General features: G+C 37.5%; 1 protein-coding gene across 14 annotated transcripts in view; it reads left to right on the top strand.

Moving 5' to 3' along the window:
- The window catches only part of NRG1 (neuregulin 1), a 1,186,330-nt gene that overhangs the window by 1,123,918 nt on the left and 35,672 nt on the right, over positions 1-26,740 (top strand). For 9 of the 14 annotated variants that reach the window (XM_064272830.1, XM_064272829.1, XM_064272825.1 and 6 more), the window contains one exon: positions 23,665-23,794. In XM_064272830.1, coding sequence (XP_064128900.1) covers positions 23,665-23,794 — 130 coding nt within the window. Of the gene's footprint in view, positions 1-15,052; positions 16,990-17,496; positions 17,581-17,939; positions 17,998-23,664; positions 23,795-26,740 lie in introns of those variants that run through there. The other 5 variants (XM_064272824.1, XM_023551125.2, XM_023551130.2 and 2 more) reach the window with 5 other exon arrangements.

Below are 26,740 nucleotides of genomic sequence, written 5' to 3'. Positions count from 1 at the left end.
GAGTACAGCTCCTTCACAGGGATTTTAAGAGTATGACCTTTCAAAAGCAGATTACCAGACCTGTGTTCTGAGGCACCTCTGGGGTGGGTTTGAACCACCAACCTTTTGGCTAGTAGACCAATACTTAACCATTTGCACCACCCAGGGACTCCCAGAGAACTTCTTGTTGTTAGATGCCATTGAGTCAGTTCTGACTCAGAAACGCTATAGGACAGTGTAGAACTGCCCCATAGGGTTTCCAAGGAGCAGCTGGTGGATTGGAACTGTTGACCTTTTGGTTAGTAGCCAAGCTCTTAACCACTATGTCTCTAGAGAGCTTTAGGCCCTGGAAAACCCTGGCTCATTGACTTTAGTAGCTCAGGTTATTGTGGCGAGCAAGTCTTGGTGAATTTAAGGAAAGAACAACACAAAAAGTAGGTGTGCTAAATCGTGTGAGTAGCTTTACAGAAGACACAATGAAAGAACTTTTGTATGATCAACTGGAAGATCAATCTGCATGTCACATGGGTAAAGTTAGAAACAAGTGGTCACCTATTTTGTGATGTGACAGTTGCAAAACAAGCATACAAAAGAGACTGTTCAAAATTTTTATTAAAAGGCAAGTTCTGATTTCCCAAGGCTCAAAGCAGTTTGTGATTTCAGAAAAATGCGTAAGTGTTGCCTGCATTTCTGTGCAGTAAGCCCGATTGTTCCATGCTTTATTTTGCCACCACAGTCATGAAATTCATGGAACGTGTTCAAGAATTCCTACTTGTAAAATATCACTAAAATACAGTGTTGAAGTCATAGCACAAGCGAGCTCCTATTTATCATTTACAGGCAGGTTTTATTGGTCCTGGTGCATTTGGTCCACCCCACCCCCATTCATCAGCTGATGGCCAGTAAAAGCTATAGGAAGTCGCATCAGTGAAATTAGTAGTCTGTGGGGACAGAGATGAAGCTCATGCCTGTCATTCTAGATTTGCCTGTCATTCTAGATTTGCGATTGTCGGGCTGTGCTTTTTATGGGCACCAAACATATTGGTTTGACTTAAATTGTAGAGTTGTTTCTGTTAAATATAGTTTTAGTATTCAGAACACAAAAATGCTTCTTTGACAACCATCTGAATTTTTAAAAATATTTAATAACATGCCATTTAGAGATACTAATCAGTGCATGATAAGTGACCACATCTTAACTGGGTTCTGTTATACAGGCAGAATGTTAACCTAAATTTGACCTCACTTTGAAACCGTTGAACCAACCCCTACTCCCAAAAATTCTTCATCACAATCACCTCCACTTGGTGCAACGTGCAACTTTTAAATCATTGAAACAACTTCGAGCTTTTTCTTGCAGTAAAGTAAGGCTAAGTAAGAACCGTACGTACCTGTCCCAACTTAACCTACAAATTCGACTTAAAGACACAGGAATGGATCTCGTTCATGACCCGGGGACTGCCTGCGCTTGACAACCACTGCTAAAATGGCAAACTTTTTGCTTTAGAGAATTACAGCAGTAGAAAATTTGTGAATGACATGAAGTTCTTTTCCACTTTGAGAGGGGATTGCTTCTTGATCTACTCTTCATTTCCTTTCCCAGTATGAACCAGTTGCTCGTTGATGAATTAGAATTAGGAAGCCTGAAATTTAAGATTTAGATGTTTTAGTGCTTCGTGTCTTTTAAATATCATATCAGATCTTGCTTAAGTATGAAAATTATTTATTGAGCCCAAACCATCAGTATCACTGATATGTCAAGTTTAATCCTCTCCTTAGAATCACAGGGACTCAAAGTTGGAAGAAGTCCTCGATGACTTGAAGTCCAGTCCTACGTCCCATTGTAATGAGTCCCACTGAAAAACATTTCCTGTATCTTGTCATCTAGTCTGTACTTCCTTTGGTAACCAGGAAATGCTCAACTCCCAGGGTTTACTCATTGTATCTTTGACTAGCTCTACAAATATATTCGTATATTCCTCTGAAAATTGGTGTTTCTGTAACTTTCATTAATTAAACCCAATTCCTGCCCCTTAAAGATATAAACATTCCAAGTGTTCAAATTGATAATTGAAGTTTGATATCATCTCCTCAGATTCTTTAGCAGCAACACTAATTTTATCTACCTTCTTCCTATGATGAAATGTAAGCCTCTTAACCAAACAGATCTCTGTCCTCTCAAACAATTCCATTTACCCAATGTTCTTCCTGTTCTTTTCTGTCCAAAGATTGTTTCCTATAGTGGCAGAGCCCAATGCGTGCGTTGGTGGCTAAGTGAAACAGAGATGGGATGACCAAGATACTCCACCTCTTTTTCCTGGGTCTCCACTTCAGGGAACTTGAGGTTCCTCATGGACAGGAGGAACCCATTTTGGATGAAAACTTTGCCAAAGGTTTTCAAAGTTTAGTTATATTTACAAATAGGTCATATATAAGTATAGATGTATTTGAATATTTCATACCTTCTCTCATTTTTCTGCTACTAGATAAATGGGACTTGATAAATATCGAGTAGGCAAACCAGAAAATATATAGCTTTCTTATTTCATCTGAGATGCTCTGTGTTATATGCCACAGATCATGTCAAATGGAATAATTAAGGATTTTAAAAAGTGTGTGTGTGTGTATGTGTGTGTGTACACACACATACATACACATATATAATTTTCCAAGATTATAGAATTCTACAATGACTTTTAAGGAAAATTTGATCGTTTTAATTTAGGATTATTAGCTTCTACTATATTTTTATGCAATTTACTTGCACGCCTTCTACATTTGTTTGCCAACTGCACCCTCCCTGCAAGAGGTATTTTCTGTAAGCACACTATGCTGATTTTTTTTTAAGGGCAACATTTAAATGTAGAAGACGTGCATTATTTGCATAAAAATATGGTAATTATGACAAACATTGCAGACCCTTAAGAAGATTAGAAAAATTTGTTCTTTCTAGTCCTTGAGACCTGGAGATTAAAATCATAAGGAAGAAATGGTATTTTCTTTCAAAATTTTTCATTTCCTTGAATAATATTTTATCAAATATTAATCTGATTTCTATACTTTGATTTAGCCCATAGGCAAAATGCATCCTATAGAATAGTATTTTAATATAGTAAAAGCTTTAGAAGTGAATTTTTTGTTATTTTATAGATAAATGCTATTTAATTATCAAAGTGAATATAGTTTTGGTTCTTCAGTTTACAAAATCCTATGGTCAAGCCAGTTTTTAATTTCTTGTATGCCAATACTGTCTGAATATTCTAAAGTACAAAGTAATGCATATAGAGAGGAAACAGTATTTTTTAAAGGAAAATGTTTTCATGCTTGGATGCCATGCTTATCACTCGATCAATGGTACTTTTAATTCATTTCATTAAGGTAATTCATAACCAATTATTAGACATAGTAGACTTGTCATTCTATTTCTATAAACATACATTGGTATGTTTATGTTAGTTATTATTGTCACAGTGGTAATAACGTCATGGGATGAGAAGATTGTACAGAGCTTAGAACTAGATCCTCTTTTAAATATTTGTGGCACTCAAGAAAGGGATAAGAGGCATAAAAATCTCTATCAAAATGCTTCTTCCAAATTGTTTTCAGAGCCATTCAGAGAAGGACAAAAAACTAGTCAGAGATTGTTTCAATCAAATGTAATATCAAATAAACTGTTCAACTATTGAGGCAGTGTGAGGTATATTTCACGGCCATAAGTATTTACAGTCACATGAATCCTGTAGTAAATGATAAAATACCATTAATAACAACATTATAAAATCGATTTAGGTACAGTCCCCTAGTCTTTTGAAGGTGTGTGCTATGCAGACACATAAATAAAAATATCTTTAATTGGTCAGTGATATTTATGTTTTCCTTTTTTTTGAAAGAATGTGATTTTCGTGAAAGGAAATTACTGCTGCAGTTGCTTTCAGAAAACTGGACTTCTGTATTAAACAGTGCTGACCCAAGGTTAAAAATCAGAATATCAAAGATTGTTAAGCATTTTCTTCTCTCAGTAAAAAGGAAAAAACCTGAGCCCCTCTTTCTCTCTTCCTTCTCCCTATCACCAGCTTCTGGAGTTATAGGTATGAAATGTGTGTGTGTGTGTGTGTGTGTGTGTGTGTTTTTAAGCCACAGTGATACCTTTTAAATAAAATATGCTTTCATTATCATAGGTAATCTGTAAAACAGGAGTTGACATTACTTGTAATAAATTCCTAGATATTAAATCAGCCCTTTTTACTCAATGCGAATAGGGCCCCTACATAAACTTTCATTTCCCAATTTATATTATCTTTTCATGATCTGTGGTAATTTTGGTGATGTCCTCCAGTTTTTTTTTCCTCCAGTATTCTGTCTGCTTCTAATTCTAAGACACAGAGGATTGAGAAGGGCCTCTGAAACAAAGCAAGTCAAAATAATGAATAAAAGAAAATAGCTTTTTCTTTTATCTCTAATGGAATCTCATTACTGAGTATTCTGAATTATAAGGGAAATCAGAGGTCTTTTAAGAGATCACATAAGAAATTCTTAACTTGAGATCCATGGAATAACTTCAAATTGATTTCAGATAAGGGGGTCCATGGAACCCCAAAATTTTATGCTAGGTTTTTTTTCATTTGTTTGTTTTTTTAAACTTTCATGTGTAAACCAAAACCTATAGCTTTCTCCAGATTCTGAAGAGTCTTTGGCCCTCAAAATAATAAGAACCACCATATAAACTCTAAAAGACTTGAGAGGTATCTTGGATAGAGCATGGAGTTTGTAATCAAAGACCTGGCTTTGAATCTTGACACTGTTTTCCATCTGTAGGACCAGAGCCAACTTCTTCAGCTCTCTGATACATAGTTTCCTTTCTGGTAGTGGGGGAAATCATACAGACCTTAGGGGTTATTGTCAGTTCTGTGAGATCATGTGTATTTATTTCCCTGGCATGTTGAAGTCACTCAGTAATTTTTTTGTTTTTCCCTCATGATGTGTTCTCAGAGATCATAGAAATGGTTAACTAAAAGCAAGTGTTAAAGTGAGATTTTCTTCTTTAGTGCTTGTTACCCTGCACGGATATAGGTAGCCCTGCATAAAGGAGTCAGCGCTCCTGCAGTATTATCCAGAGTGACACCTGACATTTACATAGTTGGTTTTCTTTTAGAATAAAGTATTTTGAATTATTGTGGGTTTTTTTGTGGAAGAAAACATAAGAATGTTGACTGTTCACTATGCTGAAGCTTCCCTTTTTGCCTTCAAAGCTTTCCTCAAGGACGTTAAATACCCTTCCTAATTACTTTTTATTGATTTCTTGACATTTCTGCTCAACACTGACTGCTTATTTTTAGGAAACAAAGGATGCTAAGCTACAAATGCTTATGGCGCATTTGAAAACAAGTTCAATATTTTTGTCATGTCTCACACACACTTATTGGATAAAAAACAGTTTTGCTCTGTGCCTCAGTTGTCTTATTGTATTGCAGAGATAAATAAATATATAAAATTCTCTGATTCTTAGATTGCTTCCAAAGCTTTAACTTATTTCAAATAGATCTGTGACTTTATATACAATATTTCAACTTTTAAATAAGTAAATATAAGACACAGCGCAGCCAGTTGAATGAAAAATTAGTGAAGAGAGAAGATGCTGATGGAAATTAAGCAAATCAACTCTATATTATACGTTTTTATTCTAATTTGCAGTCATTTGCCATTAGTAAACACTTCAATTACGTCTGCTGCTCTCTGACTTATAGCATTATTTTTGCTAGGCCTGAATATGTGAAGTCTGATTAGATGATCTTTTCGCGTAATCTAACCAAGAGAAAACCGTCTTAGGCTAGGCATTTAGAACAGTTCATTTGTGTAAGGCTTACCCTTTTAAATGACTTAGCTGTGCGGATTTAGCTTTTAATTAGGAGGTTCTGCCACAGGACCCGTTTTCAAAGCCTTCTTGTGGGTAGTTTATACGCTATATGAAAAAGAGGTTAAAGAAAAATACCAGTCAACAGAATGAGCCTAACATCAAGCATCACCAGAGATGCGTATTTTTTAAAAAATATTTTGTGTGCATCACTTAAAGATAAACCTTTTTTCTCCTTTCTTTTTGTTTCTTTGCTGAATAGTGAGCTTTTAAAGGATTGAGTGGTAGTAATTGTGCGTTGAGGTCAATCAGAGATCTTACACAAATGTTAAATATTGCACAGGTGTCACAACTAAATTTAGCTTTCCGTTTGGAATCTTTCGGTTGCCATAATTCCCCAGTGATGTTTATAGCTCAGCATATTTATATTTATATGTGCATTTATAATATGTATAGGCATAATTTCTCTACTTTGGCTTCATAAAGAAGAAGAGCATAACCCCTGGTAGCTGTGAATGTGACCTTGTTTGGAAACAGGATCTTCGAAGATGTTATCAGTTAGCATGTCACACCAGAGTAGGATGGGTCGTAATCCCCTTCCGGTGGTGTCTTATAAAAGAGAACAGACATGGAGACAGTGAGACAGAAGATCGCCCATGTGACTACAGAGGCAGGTACAAGCCCACGAACACCAAATACTTCTGGAAGTCACCAAAAACGAGGAGAAAGACATGGAACAGTTTCTCAGCACCCTCAGAAGAAATCAAAAGGCCTGATACCCTAATTTGGACTCCTGGCCTTTAGAACTGTTAAGACAATAAATTTTTTGATGTTTAAAAAAAAGAAAAGAGGTAGTCATTTTCTTCTAACTTTGATATCATTAATAAGTGAAAAATTATTTTCCTGAAAGTAATTTTAAAAGGGGAAATAAAGATAATTTGAATGGAGTCTAACTAGAATCCATTATAACACTACGGCACTGTGTGGTCACATCAGTGAGTTTCTGATAACATTCCTAATTTGCCAATTTAGACCAGCTTATTCAGGATTCAGGATTGGGTATCCCTGGGTGGCACAACTGTTTAAGATACTCAGCCGCTAACCAGAAAGTTAGTGGTTCTAATCTACCCAGAGGCACCTCTGAAGAAAGCCTGGTGATCTGCTAATAAAAAATCAACCACTGAAAACCCTATGGAGCACAGTCCTACTCTAACACACGTGGGGTCTCCAGGAGTCAGAACTGACTCAACGGCAACCAGTTTGGTTTTGGTATTCAGGATTAATTTAGATTTGGCAGCGTAGTGGTAGAGTTCGGCTGCTAACCCAAAGGTTGGCAGTTGGAATCCACCAGCTGCTCCTTGGAAACTATGGGGGCAGTTCTGCTCTATCCTGCAGGGTCACTATGAGTTGGAATCGACTCCATGGCAATGAGTGAGGTGTGTGAGCCCCTGAAAAAGCTTAACAGAAAAGCTTAACAATTTTATTGTGTAATAGACAACGAAATATTAGCTAAAGTGAACTGAGCATTTTCCCTGAGGTAAGACTAAGAAATTATCCATTTAACTAACATTTCCTGCCTCCACAAGGAATGGATAATCTAAAAGCAATCTTAGAAGTCCCATTCACTGACATACAGTTTACAAATAAATATAGGGAAAGAAATATTCACCAGGTGATGATAGTCTAGGATGGGAGAATATGGCTTGTCTAATAACCTGTGAAAAGGGTTTAGGGTGTTCTGATTTTTAACTACAAGGCCACAAATGTGGACCTGGAATGAAAGAATTATGAGGCAGAGTGCTTTAGTGGGTATATTATGGGCCTTGCAAATCAACCTGCCTTAAAAACTGTCTGCACGTTATTATCTTGAGAACACAGCATGTCATTTAACCTCTTTGAGCCTCATTTTCTTCTTCTGTGAAAGGAGAGAATGTTATGTATGTCTTAGGGTTAACGTGAGAACTAAAGGCATTAAAATGCCAGAATGTCTGCCACATAGTGGATATTTAATGAAGAGCAGTGTATTTTGTTCTTAACTAAGATTTTAGTACCTTGACTATGTAGGTAACTCTTGATTTTCACCTGCATTTATTTTCTCAAAAAAAAAAAAAGAAGGAGGGATCCAGAAAGAATAAAAGATACAACTTTTCAATTCACAATTAATGTTACTGATACCAAGTACTTACTGGGCTTGGTGAATATGATTTCTGCTTCAAAAGACAAGTTTACTCTGTATAAAGGGGAAAGAAGATGCTTAAGAACAAAATGCAGAACCCAGAGAACTTTTATTTTTATAGTCACAACCTGTCTTTTCTTTTTCCTTCTCATTTCATCTGTGCTTTCCCTTTGACCTACCTTAAAGTTGACCTTAAAGCCAAAGAACATGGTAGATAGCATGCCCAGTAGAAATGGTAGTTGTGAGCATATTTGATGTTTAACTCTTTGGTATATAACTCTTAGCTTCACTGGGATATAGTTTATGATGGCTTATATGCTAGAAATACACTATTGGGCAGATATATTATTCTGTAATAAGAAGGGCAACAAAAGAGGTATTGTACTCCCAGAAAGATGACACTACTTTTTAAGATTTTTAACTGAGTAAGTAGTAGTAAGCCTGACACGGCCTTTTTCCTTTGGGCCCATAATGACTCTGATGGTTCAGTCTCCTACATTTTCTAGAAACCGTATCTCAAACTTTGTAGCCCTCAATTCTAGCACCAGAAAGAATCAATGTAGTCTTTCAGACCTTCACACTCCTAGGACAGACATCTACCATCTACCACCGGTCATGATGATAATCTTATTTTAGTTAGTTACGTTCTTCCTTCATTTTTAAAATTAATTTTAATTTTGAATAATATATTTAGTGAAATTGCCTGTAAAGAGCCTGGTAACCTTAGATGAATCATAACCACATGTGTTTGTTATTATTATTTTTAATAAGAGGAATTGGAGGTAGGAAGTAAGAAAAGGATGGAGGCAAGTTTAGCGCTTTTCCTATTTGGCAGCAACAGTGCATGTCCTTCATGAAACTTTTGAACACTTTTAAGAATCTTGTCTCTTATTTGAAATTATGCCTGAGGCATCAGAAATGTACACAAAGCACATTCTTATTTGGATTCAACACAGATCCGTGTCCACCTCTTTAAGCTGCTTATTCTCATCTAACTTTGAAGATGTAATTTTTACCGCATTAAGTCACCAGTTCAGCAGAGCATTAAAGGCCTGTTCTCTCTGTTATTTTGACTATAAAATGCTCCTGATAATTTTTAGGGTGGTTTTGATTAAGACTTCTGTGCCACTCCTGCTATTTCTCGTAATTACTAATGATGATGATGGATTCCTTCTGTCTGGACCTCTGGTCCTGTGGCTCACTGACCTCAGCACAATTGGGACTTTGTTCTGGCCCTCCTGCTAGGTCTAGTCACGGCATTTCTTATAAAATAGAGCAAAAATGTTAATAATTTAGTTAAATATGTATATGGAGCCCTGGTGGCACAGTGGTGAAGAGTTCAGTTTCTAATCCAAAGATCGGCGGTTCAAATCCACCAGCCGCTCCTTGGAAACCCTATGGTGCAGTTCTCCTCTGTCTTATAGGGTCGCTATGAGTTGGAGTCAACTCAACGGCAAGTGGTTTGTGTCTGTGTGTGTCTGTGTGTGTTTTTTTTTTTTTTTTTGGTTTATATATAAAACCTTGAAAATTGGCTTATTTATGATTTCTTTCTCAGAGTTGCTAAAATGTTCAACAGTATAGCTTGGAGCCTGGAGCATTGGTCCCACAAGTCAGAAGATTCCTAGCTCCCTCGCCTCCTTTCTTTTGACCTTTGCTAATTCATGTAACTTACTGGTCTCTAGAATGGGATTCCAGCAATACAGGTCACATGGCTCATTTAACAATTACATCTCATTAGTCTTCAACCTTTGCGAGTTTCCTCTTTGCCCTGCTGCTATTATTATAGATGTGTATAGGAGACTTCAACTTCAGATCAGAATTTGGAGCTAGCTTTTCACAAGCAGTTGCAACAGTCTCCAGCCTGTCAACACAGAGAATATGATGCCTTCACTCAGGAAGTACGAACTGAGGAAAGTAACTAGCGCCAGCATCAGAAATCCTCCCAGTTGCAGTAAACCCTCCCGTGGCTGTCTAACTTGAGTCCTCTGACACAACAGCCATATTTATATCACAAAACCGAAATCCGTCACAAACCTGAAATCCAGACATTCCTAATTGAATTGAACTTCAGATCCACTGTCTAGGTCCCAAGGTCTTTCCTACTCTCTCTTCCTCCTCTCCCACACATCCTCCACCAGACTACTTTGTTTGTTTCTGCCTTTCCGAAATGCATACATAAATTTGTTTTAGGTATGTATGATCAACATTTGTTGGCAGATATTACTGTGGGTTTGATTACAGGAGTGTTAAGGACAAAGTCACCTATGTTTGTGTTGACCAATGAGTTCATCAGTTCCTGGTATCAAAATCAGCCTTTCGGTTAATGGATGACACAGTATGGCTGGATTTTTCAAGGAAAGGAAAGCCACAGACACAGGCAGGCCACACACACAGCTCTGGCCAGTCAGGGTCACCTCCCCAAGTGGGAGCCACAGGCCAGATCCAGTGGCTGAGATAGAGGCATGAAGCTACTTGTCAGACTCTGATAACCTTTTTGTAGATAACAGTGTGCAGGGGCAAGGAAGGATTGCTGAGTAAAACACCTGTCTGGTAGTTAAGATCCTTTATTATTGCCCCAGTTTAATTCTAGGACTTGGCTGGCTTCTGCAGATCAGTGACTCCCTTCTCTGAGTTCCTTAGACTTTGAGAAAAACCCATGCGTTAGGATCAGCAGTCTATATCGTTAGGCATTGATGTGCAAGGAGAAGGAAGCCCCTCAAAAGGAAGGGTCTTCCACCTGTGTTGATTTCTGTTAAGAGATAACTATGTCCCTGGGGGAACCCTGGTGGCGTAGTGGTTAAGTGCTAGGGCTGCTAACCAAAGGGTCGGCAGTTCGAATCTGCCAGGTGCTCCTTGGAAACTCTGTGGGCAGTTCTACTCTGTCCTATAGGGTCACTATGAGTCAGAATCACCTCGACAGTACTGGGGTTTTTTTTTTTTTGGTGACCCTGGAATTAAGTATCTGCCCCATGGTAAAGGTGTGAAGTGAAGAAAAAGCTCTGACTCTTTTAACAAAATGTTCCATATTTCAGAATTCTTCAGAAGTAAGAATCTAAGGGAAAGTCACTGATATAAGAGGCTTTTTTTTTTTTTTTTAAGGATAGGATCAGATGTCCAAATTCTTCTCATTAGCAGGACCTCCTTTTCCTAGAATGGCCTTCCTTTCTGCCTAGAAATATAACCAGAAACTACCTGTCATCTGGGGACCCACTCCGTGGGGCCGAGAAGCATGACTAACCCTGTATATGTCTCCCCATTATGGTAGTTACAGGATTCTGTATTAAACTAGAAAATTCCTTACCAGGTATTGATGATCCCTGTTTGAGCAAAAGTAGACATCCAAATACCAACTAGGCTAGTTGTTTTACCTCTTGAAAGCTTTTGGATGAATGACAAATCTCAGCTATGTGGGATTATGAAAAATTAAATTAAAATTGGAAATTAAATTGGAAAAGTGGGCATTGCTTGGGGTTTGGTTTTGAGTGTTTTGACTTTTAAGGTGGCTTTGTGGAGTGGTTGGTGGTGGTCCACTTACAGCTGGTTTGCTGAAGAGCCTGGTTCCCGGCTCTAAGCTGTTGTCCTTCTTAGCATTAGGGTATGTAGCACCTTAGTAATGGATGCAGAGGACAAAGACCTATATTAAACCTGTGCTTACAATGTCTACAGAAATGGTTTATGTTTTCAAAGAAGGTGGGAGAGAGCACCTCAGCCATTCTGAATTATTATAGCTCTAGGAGATGGGAGTGTTTTCTTAGTCCTTGTACATAGATATATCGCTACCAGGAAAAACTAATAAATTATAACTAAGGTCCTATATATGGATCCTCCTAATTTCACTTTTCCTTACAGTGCGGGAAAATAGCTAGGCAAGCTCCGATAAGGCCTTGACCTCTAGTCTACCTTTTCTGTGATGTACTTCCACATGCCCGTTTTTGGTTTAACTGGAACTAAGATGATTTTCATTAGATTTTCCCAACAACTGAGCGATGAGTACATATAAAACAACCAGCCCAGATGATGATGGTAAGACGCTGAACACATGGCTCCGGTGTTTTAAAAAATTGTGTACTGTGGAAAAGGAGTTCAATACGTATACCTATCTGTTTCCTTTAATGCAAACAGAAGAAAAACAAGTGCCTGTTAAGTTTGCATGTAGAGGCCCAGAAGACAACAGCAACAAGGTTTTAAAGAAGGCGTCTTTAGGCATGGAGCCCTGGTAGCATACTAGTTAAGAGTTCAGCTGCTGACCAAGAGGTCAGCAGTTTGAATCTACCAGTCACTCCTTCGAAACTCTAGGGAGCTGTTCTGCTCTGTCCTATAGGGTCGCTATGAGTTAAATTTGAGCTTAGGGTCACTATAAGTTGGATTTGACTAGATGGCAATGGTTTTTTTCTCTAGGTATAACGTAGTCAAGGTTAATGTATCATTTTGATCCTGTTCCTGCGAAGCCACAGAATTTGCCTGAAAAATATACCTCCTCCTTGCTTCCATCTCAGACCTAAAAACTGTGTGCTCTTTAGACAACCAAGACTTGTTATGAATTAAATATTACGAGACCAACTAGTCCTTTGAGAAGCTAGAGCAAAAAGGAAGTCGTTTCCCTGAGGCAAAGCAATGGAATTATATGTTTTATTGGAATTTGATTTTATTCCCATCCAGATGGGTCATATGTAATCGACAATGATGGTATTGGAAAAAGTTCAGTTCCATGTGTTATTTGGTTCCGTAGAATTTGTACTGGAAGCTTAAAAAGTGCTGATACACGTTTAGTAACACATCAGATTACAAGGAGGGATGTTTTTCTACTCTGATCAAGAACCTGGGAACAAGAAACTCCTGAGAATTGTGGGAAACTATATGGACTGAAATTAGCCTAGTGTTACAGAGCAAATTTCGTGTGCTTGAACGTGCTTTTACTACCTACCGCATTCCTTTATATGCGGCAACCTGTGGACTCAGTGAGGACAATGTTGTGCTTCTGGAAACAGAATGTGGCTAGCTATCTCCAGAACCATCACACATACACAGAATTACAGTAATTTGGCTAAATGGTATATAGCAATGTGCAATCTGGAGTTTCAGAAGGCGTGTTTAGAGCCGGCTTTCTGCCAAAGCTACAAGGGCGACATTTCAAGGAATATTATTCAGGCTTCTTGTAGAGCCTTTGCTGTAACAGCCCTGAAACACTTGAAGGATTGCCTCTGTATTTCCTAGGATCCATTTTTGCTACACTTCTGTGAGAGGCTCTTTGCATGCAAATCACTGAAAATTTGGCTTACTGGAAACATTTGTCAAGAAATCATTTCCTGTTATGACGGTACTTTCATACCACCACTGCCTTGATCATCTATGCAGTGAACTTACAATTCCAGGCCAACATGGTACTGTCTTTTCTTAATGGAGTCCTTTGTATCAGCAGACATATGGTATAGCCAAATTAGGAAAGCATCCATAGTGTCGTCTCGAACTTAGACATTTTAGCTCTCCCATGAGTATTGAATATTGAGAATAGCCTCTGTTCCTCTATTTTCTAACATGATAGCTGCTTCCTAGATTGTGTAAAAAGTAATGAGAAAAATGTGTGAAACGATCTGAATGCCTTAGAAAGAGGTGCAAGACAAGTGTGAAATACAAAAGAACTTCAGCATTTAGCTCCCACCTAATTTTAAGGTATATAAACACAAAGTGACATCATTTCTTGAATGGGCTCATATTCCTTTCCCATCATTATCTTGCTAGTTTGAGCACTCTTTCTTTCTCCCCTAGACCTTTGTAACAGCTTCTTCATTTGTCTCCTAGCCTCCATTTTCTTTTTTTTTTTTTTTATTGTGCTTTAGGTGAAAGTTTACAGCTCAAGTTAATTTCTCCACAAAAATTTATACACGTATTATTAATAACCAATAACCACTGCCGTCAAGTCAATTCTGACTCATAGTGACCCTACAGGACAGAGTAGAACTGCCCCGTAGAGTTTCCAAGGAGCACCTGGTGGGTTCAAACTGCCGACCTTTTGGTTAGCAGCTGTAGCACTTAACCACTACACCGCCAGGGTTTCCACGTATACTATTATGTGACCCTAATTGCAATCCCTATAATGTGACAGCACACTCCCCCCTTCCACCCCCGATTTCTCATGTCCATTCAACCAGCTCCTGTCCCTTTTGCCTTCTCATTCCGCCTCCAGACAGGAGCTGCCCATTTAGGCTCATGTACCTACTTGAACTAAGAATCACACTCTTCATGAGTATTATTTTATGTTTTATAGTCCAGTCTAATCTTTGTCTGAAGAGTTGGCTTCGGGAATGGTTTTAGTTCTGTGTTAACCGAGATTTGAGTTCTTCACCACACTTTTCTCCTGCTCCGTCAGGGACTCTCTGTTGTGTTCCCCGTCAGGGTGGTTATTGGTAGTCACTGGGTATCATCTAGTTCTTCTGGTCTTAGGCTGATGGAGTCTCCGGTTTATGTCTCACCTCCATTTTCTCCTCTGTCCAAAGGCTGTAGGATTGGTTATTGATTTTTCCAGTCATGTCCCTACTCAAAAACCTAACTCTCTCTGTGTTTACATATTAAACATTAATTTCAGTCAGAGTTTTAATTAAAGGCTTCTCTGATATAGATCCATTATTTTTTATAGCCTCCACCTCCTTAAATATTATCCATGTCGCAATCAAACTGAACTGATACCTTTCACGGAACATGACATTTATTTTCCTACCTTCACAAATTGGTTTGCTTTTCCCTTTAAGGAATGCCTTCTCTCCCACAAACACATGTTTAATTCCCCTTCTTAATATACCACCCTTTAAAATATTTTCTGTTCTGTGCCTTTATTGTTACGTTCATACCAGGTTGCTCTCATTGCTGTTCCTACTGTAACTATGATCCCTTTATTTCATTTGGTTTTCTTCTTGGCTAATATTGTTATCCATTCGTACCATCTTCAAATAATGATTGTTTTATTGTCCCATTTTTTTTTAAAGTTATACCTTTTTTTTTTTTTTGCTTGCTTTATTGCATTGGTTAGAACTTTCAGAGCAAAGTTAAATTACACCATGATAGCATCCTTGCCTTGTTCCCGGAGTAGCAGGAATTCCCCTACAAATTCGGCATTAAATACGATTTGAGTTGTTAGCTAAAAGTAGATATTTTTAGATGCTCTGGAATATCATTATAATTCTACATTATACAGACATGTTTTGAAAACCTTAAAGAGACTTTTTTGCATTTTTAAATAAATACAAGCATATATTTTAAACACATACATATAATACATTTAGAGCCGTATATAAAACACAGATGAAAGTACAAAGAATAACATGACTCTGCATGTAGCCATCACCGAATTCTGCAGTTATCCGTTTTGTTTCATGTTTACCCTGTTCACATCTCTTCTTTTTTATCATTTTGAAACAAATCCCAGACATCTTATAGTTTAATGTATAAATATTTAAGCATGTAGCTCTAAAAGATAAATGCATTTTTAATTTTAGACATAACAATACTCATTTAACACACAAATTAATGATAAAGTCTTAGTATTTTTAACTATTTAATCGGTGATCAGATTTCCTCTCATAACTATGCATTTATAGCTGTTTGAGTCAGAATCCAAGTACGGTTCACACATTATGACTGCTTGATGTATCTCTTAGCTCTCTTTTGATTTTCTATGCTTTGGGTTGCTCCTTCCTTTCACCCTCTTTGTCTAGCTGTATCTCTTGTCCTCCGTATCACTCCTTTTCCTCTTGTAATTTATTTATTTAGAAATCAGTCTGTTTGTCCTGTAGAATCTGAATTTTGCTGACTGCTTCTCATTGTGACTTCTAATATTTTCCTATGATCTCTGTATTTCCTGTGAATTGGTAGTTGTATCTGGCTGTTTGATTAAATTCAAGTTTCATTTTGGGGAAAAGACTACTCAGTGTATTATTTTATAGATATCGATTTTTAACTTTAATCATGTCTGTTCAATATCTGTTCAAACGGCCATATGGCTTTTATTTTCTGATATGGCATGATTTTTGTAATTTGTTGCATGATATCATGAATTTGCCTCATGGTTTCTCCCTTTTGACCTTTCATCTGCTTTCATTTCTAAATGTGTTTTAGTTAATGAATAAATTAACATGTCAGTAAATGTCACATGATAATTCATTAGCTCTTTGAATAACTGAATCCCCTTGGTCATTGTTGGGATCCTCTTTGTTTTGATTTGTTTGGTTCTTAGAACTTTTGGCTAGTTCTGAAGGTGAGAGGTCAGCATTTTCTGTATTGGCAGAACCTTCTCCCAACCAAATAGATCCTGGTAGAAAATGCAGAGTATAGAAAAGAATGTGTGCCTTCTACATTTAGCATGGTGAGATCTAGAGCTATATCAAATCAAGCCAGCCAAATGGGCTGCTAATATTTACTTTGCAGGCTAGATGGATTTTGCTCTTTTAGAATAGGCATTGATGGGAAAAGATTCAAGGGACAGCTTGAAAGCTTGTGGACTCCTGGCTATGGAAATTTTATACTTACATAAAACTGTCAGTGATGACAGGAAAATATATAGCAGAACTGTAGTTCTGGAATTGGCTTCTTAGTTAAGGAAGGATTGCTGGCTCTGTGAAGAAGAAAATGTAGCTTTCTTGTAACTCCTCCCAGTCAATTACCCGCTGTAGGAAGGTCCTCTCCACCTTCTTTAGAAACGCTGTGGCAGCCTACAAGGCATTTGTGTCTTTGAGACTTTGCTCCCTAAGAAGTAGTAAACTAAAATGATTACACTGTGTCATGAGTGAAATGTATTGTCAGAAAGAAAACAAAAGACCTTGTATGTTTGAAAAATAACATTTCCTGATAATTTTATTTTTCTAAGGATAACACTGGGAACTTAGGATAACTGCTGGGAACTTCGATTCTGCTTTTTGTTTAGCTACAAATGAGATCAGTGTTACAACAAAAATTATAATTTTGTTTTATGAAGAAAAACACCCACCCTAAGGTCAGTTTTCATTCCGCTGAAGAAGGAAGAAATAATATCAGGGCCTGCTCAGAGAGCCTGTAAAAAGAAGAGAGGAACCTAATGGCAATCTTATGAACCTACTTCAGCCCTAATATGCATTTAACAAAACAGAAGGCAAGCATTTCTTTAATTCACTTGTGTGACCTTGAGCAGCCTTCTTTCCCCGTGCGGTTTTATGAATTCATAGCTAGAGGTATTTTATTAAAGACCTTAGAACTATTCTTTTTAAACATGGAGGTAAACTCTAAAACGTGCTAAGGTTGTTTCTAGTCTCATTATTCTGTGTATGTTTAAAATCATGCAAAAGGCCAGGTTCATCACTTAGGTACCCTTAGGACTTCTAAGTGCTTCCAGCTTACTAGCTAAGTCCTGAGGTCCATTCGCATAAAGTAAGAAGTTGGATGATCTCATTCTACTTTGGAGAGCTCTGGCTCCATTTATAGTGTCTTGACGGTTCTTTTCTAGTTTTCCTTTATGTTTCTTTAGCAGAGTTCAGGGGAGGAGAGGTCAAGAGAGATGGTGTGCTACTCTGAGTCCAGTATTGTTTCTGGGGCCCTCCAAGTCAGTCAGGTATCTTTTCTCTCTTCTTGACATTTTTTTTTTTTTTCTTTATAAGTACCTATTTGCTATTCAGCAAAGGGTTGAATTGCTCCTCAGAAAAAAACATGCCAACCCATAATGACAGTGCTTCAGTAGTTCTGAGTCTGGGCCCAGACTTTTCCTTTGAAAAACTAATGACTCCACCAGTCTGTCGTGTGGCTTCTGTAGGCGCTGCCTTATGTAGCTCAGCTTTTCTTTATTTTCAGGAGCCACACCAAGTATTTTTCCCCAGTAGCAGTTCAGAGTGCATCTAGCACCCAATTCCAGAGGACCTATAGTACAAGCAAGAATAATAATATTTTCTGATTTTTTTTTTTTTAAACTGGGAGATCAAAGAGAAAGAAAGCATGCAGATTTCTAAATACATAAACATTGAAGATATTACAGGTAAGGTTTAAAAAAAATTTATGATTTGTAGCCATGGGCAGCTTTACATTAGAATATAAAAATGTTAACGTGTATATTTTATTATAAAAATTCTGTACAAGTTATTTCGTTTATTTTTCTGTAAGATCGTCATTAAAAATGGTTCTAAAAAGTACTGGTGAGGACTCAAGTTCACTCAGGGAAGACAGAGCTAATGATTGCTCCTTGGGGTATACACAGTACCCTAGTGCTAATTCCTGCTAATTGTCAAAGAAGAATAGAGTGTCTTGTTATCGGCCATTGACATTTGTGTCATGGTCCTGGTCTGTTGGTGCTGTCTACTTCACTGATAAGGACAGCACTGCTTAAAACGAGCAAGAGAGTAAGCCATCGTTGTCAGTGTTGTTTTCTTTTTTGCTTGTCTTGAGCAGAAAACGCCTGGCATACTACAGGAAATTCTGTGTGATTCCATGGGAAAATACTTGGTAATAAGCAGAGGACATTTAATTTTTCCTCAAGCTTTTAGGTATTCTGTGTATTTATAAAAGTGTGCAACAGTATGATTTCCAAAATGTTAAGTTAGAAACAAAGTTTATACTGCGTCCCATAGCGTCCCATGAATTTTAAGTGTGAATAGCAATACATAATATTATAAATACAGATAATTCATGTACCTGGTAAGTTCAATCAGAAATACTAAAGAATTTGAACACAATTTGAACAGAATCACACATTTTAGGTATTAGTATTCCTTGATTTTAACTTGAATTGTTCTTTAATTTTATTTTATAGCAAATATATTGTTTTTGTTTTTATTTGCCATTGAGTGAATTCTGACTCATGGCGACCCCATGCGTTGCAGAGTAGAGCTGCTCCATAGGATTTCCTTGGCTGTAATCTTAACAGGAGCAGATCACCAGGCCATTTATTTCGTGTTACCACTGGGTGGGTTTGAACTGCTAACCTTTAGGTTAGCCGTCAGGCACAAGCTATTATAAATTATTGACAGTTATGATGAAATTAAAATAGAGTAGACTGTTGATATTTACCTAATATTTTACAGTCATTCAGTGGTTCACCTCCAAATCAGGCCAGTTCTCTTCACATTTTGCAGAAAGATAATTTACTAAAAATCATTCAAGGCTTGATTATATGTGATTCTAGACTCTCAACAGAAATGTTTTTGCCCCGCTGTTCAATATTTACACCATTAGTCATAGTAGAGTATCATCTGTTCTTGTGCAGTGTTGCAACTGACAAAGTATTTTAACAAACTTCACAAACATCCCGTGATGCCTCATTTTGCCACCGAATTTACTGAGACAGGTAGCTGGACACAGTCAGCTGGTGATTGGCAAAACGGAGCTTGTGCCTGATTCGTCTCAGCTAAACCCAGGGTTCATTTAACTACATCTTCTGGTGGCATAGTGGTTAAGAGCTACAGCTGCTAACCAAAAGGTCCACAGTTTGAATTCACCAAGTGCTCCTTGGAAACTGGGGCAGCTCTACTCTGTTCCGTAGGGTCACTATGAGTGGAATTGACTCAACAGCAACGGGTTTGGTTTATCTATAAAGGTTTCTTTTTAGAAAAAAAAATTGTTTATTAGTTTTTGACTCCAGTAACTTTAGTTGCTGTCATCATGCTTTACTGCAACAGGCAGTCGATGAAGAATTATGCAAGGAAGTGGAGAGGGAAGGGAAGGGAGTCCTATTATGTGATGAGGGATTTCTGGAGCCCCAAATGGTGGTCTTAGTTCATTCTGGTTGAAACCCCTGCTGAGAATTTGTATTTCCACCCCCAGATATACTGAATCCGAATCTCCAGTTTAACAAGATCCCCAGGTGATTCTTAGGTATTATAAATTGTGAGAACCATAGCTCTACTAGGGGTTCTCAAAATTGGTCCTTAACCAACAGCATTAGCATGGCCTGGGAACTTGTTAGAAATGCAGATTCTCAGCAGGGATTGTAACCAGGAACTACCGGTGGGAAGCCCTGGTCCGAAGTACATTCTCTGTTAACAAGTTACTCCTTTACTTACACTTTCTTCCTTAACGCACTGTAGTTGCTGATGTACCAAGCAAAGTATCTTTGGGATTCAGTGTTCATACAAAATGGCAAGCATAAAAGTTATGGAGTCATAGTTAGCAGTGTTCTTAATTGCTCTTTATTTTAGCGCTTTCTGGAAGATAACTCCCAAATTGTGATAAACTTGTCACAAAGCTGAGAGAGACAATTTATTAAGTACTGAGTGAGTTCTACCCTCCCTACTTCCCAGACCAACTACCGAGTTTCCTCTTTCGCATACTGAGCACACATTCTCCCTGCTAAGCCTTACCTTCAGCTTCGGTAAACTCCCCCTGGCACCTCCAGAAGGAGCATTGCTTCCAAACATACTTTGGTTTAAGGACCTGCATTGTCTGTCTCTGTATTGTTCAGCGGCATTACCAGATGGAAACTGGTTTTACAATACGGTGTGTATGAGCCGAAGAGGAAAGGCATCCCTGCAAAATTTATAGGCCGGCGTCAAATGGCTCAGTGTGTGCAACTAAGGAGAGAAAAAGAAACCTGGCAAAAACCTGAGAGGCCTGTCTATCACCATCTCCATCCCTGGTTCTTCTGACAATTTTAACTTATTCCTGTGTTTGGCTGTGGGTTTAGAGCAGCTGTACCCAGTCCGTTCACACTTGGTGTCAACGAGGAGTTAATTGCTGCTCTGTAGTCCCGTGATCATTTTTGATCTCGCTGCAGCTAAAAGATAGAAGTGATAAATACAATGGCCTGTGGCTCTATGAGAGGATTGCTCCTTCGTTTCCTCCAAGAGTATTTATTTGTTCTCCAGTAGCCCATCACTGGTTTCAAGTAATCATCTAAGACTTTCTCAAATGAATGCATCGTAATAGGTGTTGTAGAATGAGCATTAAAAGGATACTCATTTCAGAGAGGAATATTTTAAAAGGCTAAAAAAAAAATTTCTAGTTTTAACATACACTTACTAATCTTGATAATTGCAAAGTTCAGTGAATAAGCGCGATGTGTGTATCTCTTGATTATGGCGCTGCAAAGCTTTACTGTTGGAGCCCTGGTGGTGCAGTGGTTAAGAGCTCGGCTGCTAACCAAAAGGCTGGAAGTTTGAATCCACCAGCTGCTCCTCGGAAACCCTATGAGGCGGTTCTACTCTGTCCTATAGGGTCACTACGACTCAGAATTAACTTGACGGCAATAGGGTTTTGTTGTTAACCCTTATTGTTAGTATACAGTTTTTTCGGAGTGTCTGCTTTGAGGGGGGATGCTGGTTTTGTTGTTTTTAGTAAAAGCCTCAGGATTTGTTCTGAAAGGGCCTTGTGCAGTGTCTGCTGCTCAGCTTGGATGAGGGGAGCCTAGCATCCTCCCAGGGATGCGCAGACCAGTAGAGTCTGCCTGAGGTTCAGAATGCTGAGGCAGGAGTGACTGGTGACAGTACTCTGCAGGTGGTCCGTTCAGTACTGTCACATGAGGCGGCGAGGATACCCTGCTCAATTTTTCATCCCAGAGAATCCTGTCAACAGTTCCAGAGCTTAAATACAAAACCTTTAGCATTTAAGGCAAACGACCTCCTAATATTTTTATAAAGCCATCTCCGTGGATGAAAATATTAATCCACAGCACCTAAGTCAACAGTTTTGCACATGAGAGTATGATATTATGTTAAAATTACAGGCTCTATGAGGGGTGGAAATGTTTTCTACTCCATGATTTTGCAGCCCAAACAATGCAAGTTACCTTCCCTTCTTCCTGCTAAAGATGATCAAGGATAGCTGAAAACAGAGGATAAAATCACCTCTCTTCTCACTCTTCCTTGTTTCTTTTGCTTCATTTATTTGGTTTGGACACCTGTGAAAGGATGCTTTGAAATGGACTTTTTGGTGGAGTATTAAGACAAAAATGACCCACTTCTTAATAGTAATTATAGTAATGATTCGTGAATAGCATGCATCTTTGAAATCCCTTGCTTTTCTTGTCCAGCTTTTTATCGGATTGATAAATACCGATATTAAGGTTCTTCCCTACTTACCCAGTGATGTAAGTGCTTTTATTCATTGAGTGCCAGTTTGTGACGGTTCCTTTGCCTAGATTATTTATAACCTCTAGAAAAATCCTGTAAGAGGTTTATTACTTCTATTTTATAAATGGGAAAATTGAGCATCTGGGTGGTTAAGAAACTTATTCAAGAACATGAAGTCAGAAGGAGATGGGATTTGAAGCAAGATTGGCCTCCAGAGTCCAAGTCATTTTGACTGTTCTTCGCTGTTACTACTAAAAACCATATGAAGAGCAGTGTAATCCAAAAGCATGCCTTAGACAGGAGAATAAGAGGCAAGGATGGTCTTGGGTAATTCTGAAAATATATAATCAGAGGTTGATTCTTCTCATCAGGCAGAATAAAAATCAAGCAGAGTACAAACGTAGACTTTTGCAGGAAATGAAAAAGGCAGTGCAAATGGAAACAATACATGATAGGTCAAATAAAAGTTATTAACAAGGGCATCTGAAACATACACATACAAAAAAAAAAGAAATTGATAAAGAAAAAGCTGGAAGAATGAGGGTTAAACAGTATTTTTTTTTTTTAATTTGTCTAAATATGGATTTTTTTTCTGAGAAAGTAAATAGAATTTTCGCTGGGTTGATCTATTCATTTTGTTTTTCATCCTGATACTAAGAGTGATAAACAATTTTTAAATTAGACAGTTTTGTTGAGACTGAGCACTCACGGTGCATGGCTTTCCCCATGAAATAAGTGGGTAAAGTTCTAATACTAAAAACCCTTACTGCCTCCGGACTTGAGAGATTGGGCTTCATTTAATCCTTACCCAATGGTGGAAGCACCATTTTCAACTTTACTCCCACATAACTGTGAAGTTTGACAAGTGGACATCAACATTACTTTATGAAAGAAGTCGTAAATGCAAGTTAGGACTTACTTCTGCTCGTCACTCTCAATGGGTAGTTTTGTAGTGCTTTATTCTCCGTGTGCAAGGGTATTAGACTGTCTTACCATCTCCTGAAAATTATCACGGTAATCAGGCAACAATGGTCTTCTATAGTGAGAGTAAATATTTTGAATAGAATGGCTTCTGATCTGCTTGTTAATATATATTCAATTAATAATATATATTTTTTCATTAGGAACAAATAATCCACCTTACATTTTTCTTTGCTACGGAGTATGACTAAAAAAATAGAAATTCAATATGCGTATAAAACATAGTTTCCAAATAAATAATTTTATCAATTAATTGTCATTAAGAAATTGATGTCTACATGAACCTACATTGACATGACTCTAAATAATTACCCCTGAGCGTTCCTGGATAATATATTTTGCTTAATAGTAATAGATCTTCTCTTTTCCAATTACATTAGACAGTAAAATATTGGTTATAAAAATGTTGACTTCCTTTTCCTACCTAATTGCAAGTAAGAAAATTAATTAGATTAATTACATCTGTAATTAACCCTTTTATAATTTAACTGTGTAATTGCAGCTAGAAGGTACTTCTTTGTTGTTGTTTATTAAGCCCAAAAGCCTAGTGAAGGCCACTGTACCTCATATGATCTCTTCTTTGAAGAGAGTTTAAGAATAAGGACTGCTCAAAAGGAGTAAAAATGGACATAAACCTTTCCGCTTCTTTATCTCCTTTTCAGCTACGTCTACATCTACGACTGGGACGAGCCATCTTGTAAAATGTGCAGAGAAGGAGAAAACCTTCTGTGTGAACGGAGGCGAGTGCTTCATGGTGAAAGACCTCTCAAACCCCTCAAGATACTTGTGCAAGTAAGAAAAGCAATCCCCTCTGTGATTATGTCCCTAAGACTGCTTCTTTCAGATGCATCTGTGCCTCATGATGTCCTGTTGCTTCTTTTTTCCTATTTCGTTACCTCCTGTTGAATAATATTGTTTTATTTGTAGAGAGTTTTGAAAAGTTCGCACCATTTGTCATCTCCTTGTCTGTTATATCCAGAATTGTTTTTTTTTTTTTGCTTTTTTCAATGTTTCTTTTTTTTTTTGCCTTTGTATTTATAATGCTGCTTTTACCATGGTTTTCCTCATTGTTACCCAGAGGAGACATGTAAATATCCAGCTGACTTTTGGTTAGCAGACGTAGCACATAACCACTATGCCACCAGGGTTGTAAATATCATAGAGCCATATATTTGATACCTACTTCTGCGTCCAGTGTATGAATTAAGCGGTAAGATAACGTTCCTCTCCTACCACAGTGACCACCTGCAAAACCAGTAGGAAGACTAATACAAGCAGAAGAGGACTCTTTATGAACATATCTGCTACATTGGGGATTATCTCATGGTTTCATAACTGTTCTATAAAATGAAATTTCAGTTGATCTCACTGGTTAAAAAAAAACAAAACAGTGAAATGCATGTGGTTGGAAACGTACTTAGTATGTGTCGAAGGCAGAACTTTCTTTCATGTACTGCAGTTATTCGTAGATATACCTCCAATGACACTCTTTCCAATGGCCAGAAGGAGTGGCTGTACCACTAAGGTATATCCAGTGTACTCTCTTTCAACAGGCAGAATAAGTCAGTAATGTTATCAGTGCATTAAATATTTAAACCTTGAAGAGGGATCATTAAAAAATATGTGTTTTGGGTGCTCCGCATCTTGAATCTACTGTTGATATTTAGTGTATATGTGGTATGTAGATTCAAATTTGATGTGGGTAAAAGATGTTTGATATCTCATTTAAATGATGAAAGATACACATTTATTTTGCTACTGACCAATAGTTGTGTCCCCAAAACTGGGTCTTTTAAAGGCTTTCTTTTAAAGATGTAGTTGTAGAACAGCAAATCTTGCAGATAGTTCACGATTGGAAATGTGCAATGCATACATTGTTCTAAACTAACGGTGCTTGTCTTAAATGAGGAAAAACTGTGCTGTTGCCAAAATTGTCTCCTGTGCTAGAACATCAGTATGTGGCTTAAATGTTAACAAGCAAGTGCAAGTCTGTCAGAGAGGCAATTGAACAAATAAAAAGAATAATTAGCAGAATGAAAACAAAGACACAAGAAATCGTTTACAAGGCCGTACTTCTTTTACATCATACAAATTATATACAGATATTTATGTGTCGGTTCTAAGAAAGCTTTAATTATGCTTTTAAGTAATAAAATGCATCTTAAGAGGTATCAAAAAAACCCAGTGCTGTCAAGTCGATTCCGACTCATAGCGACCCTAGAGGACAGAGTAGAACTGCCCCATAGAGTTCCCAAGGAGCGCCTGGCAGATTCAAACTGCCTACCGTTTGGTTAGCAGCCGTAGCTCTTAACCACTGTGCCACCAGGGTTTCCTCTTAAGAGGTATGTGATGTTAAATCATTAACATCAGACAAAATACCCTTTCGTAGGGAGCGTTCTGCTGCTCCCTGTGCTGGGTTAGACATGGGCTTCCCTGCGGGTGTCACATGGGGCCTTGTGGCTGTGAAGAAGTACCTTGCCAGAACTGCAACTTTCTTGTTCTCAAAATCTCTTCTTTTAAAAAAGAGTAGAATCAATGCCAAGAGAGGACAAGTTTTTGTGGTTATCTAGTTGGTTTCAGGAGTCCCTAGGTAGTGCAAAAGGTTAAGCGCTTAGCTACTAACCAAAAGGTTGGAGGTTTGGATCCGCCAGAGGTGCCTTGGAAGAAATGCCTGGCAATCTACTTCTGAAAAAATCATCCACTGAAAACCCTCTGGAGCACAGTTCTGCTCTGAAACACGTGGGGGTACCATGAGTTGGAATTGCCTCAAAGTCAACTGGTTTTAGTAATGAAGACAGATAATTTATAAAAGTAAATATTATCTTTTAAACTGAATAAACACTGGGTCTCAGAAGAGTAGAATTCTAATCCCAACTGCTAGTTAAACATCTCTTTCATGGAGATAAGTAATAGTTATAAGCCAAAATAAATTTATAGGTGAAAGTCTTTTGAAAAATTTAAAGCAGGATAAATATGGAAGAGCATTTAAGAAAGAAAATTATTTCTTCTAGATCTGAAAAACTTTGTTTATTGTCTGAAATTTAATCTTAGAGTTGTTTTGATCATCAGTATACCCAAATCTGTATATCCACGACAAAGAATAAAAATCTCTCATTGTTATTAGTCTTTGGTCCTACAATTTATGAAGGCAGCAAATATATGGTTATCCCCATATTCATAATATGTAGTGAATTGAGATGAACAAATTTCATAGTTTCCTATCAGATTTCCTCTGATCACAATAGAAAATACCAGAATCTGAGAGTTATAAACTATAAAAATGAGACCCATTTGTTATATGGGAAAAATTTATTTCCTAATTTTAGGCATATACTGTAATTGTATTTTTAATAAATCTCCCTGAAAAAACAAGTAAGTTATAAATTCCTTAAATTCTCCTTTTAAAACAATTGGACCCATATTATCTATGTTTCAAATTTTTTACTTCTTTAGAAAAGCATTGGAGACCAGTGTATTTTAATTATAATAATGACACATGATCATTTTTCATCCTAGCCTTTGCAGAGATTTACAAGCTGAGTGAGTATATATGATAGTTTCTGAGTACCTCTAAGGAACCAGTGCAGTTATTTTCCACATATTAATTTCAGCTATTCTGTAGCCCTCCCACGTCCTGTACAAAACACACAATTACATAAGTGCTGTTCATTTGTTCCATTTTGGTATTGCGCCAAGAACTGTAATTTTTCTTCACCCACACAGGTTTTCATTAAATTT

This window comes from Loxodonta africana, chromosome 19 (genome assembly GCF_030014295.1).
Source record: "Loxodonta africana isolate mLoxAfr1 chromosome 19, mLoxAfr1.hap2, whole genome shotgun sequence".
Lineage (NCBI taxonomy): Eukaryota > Metazoa > Chordata > Mammalia > Proboscidea > Elephantidae > Loxodonta > Loxodonta africana.
The sequence above is the reverse complement of the archived record's forward strand: the minus strand, read 5'-3'. Positions and strand labels throughout refer to the sequence as shown.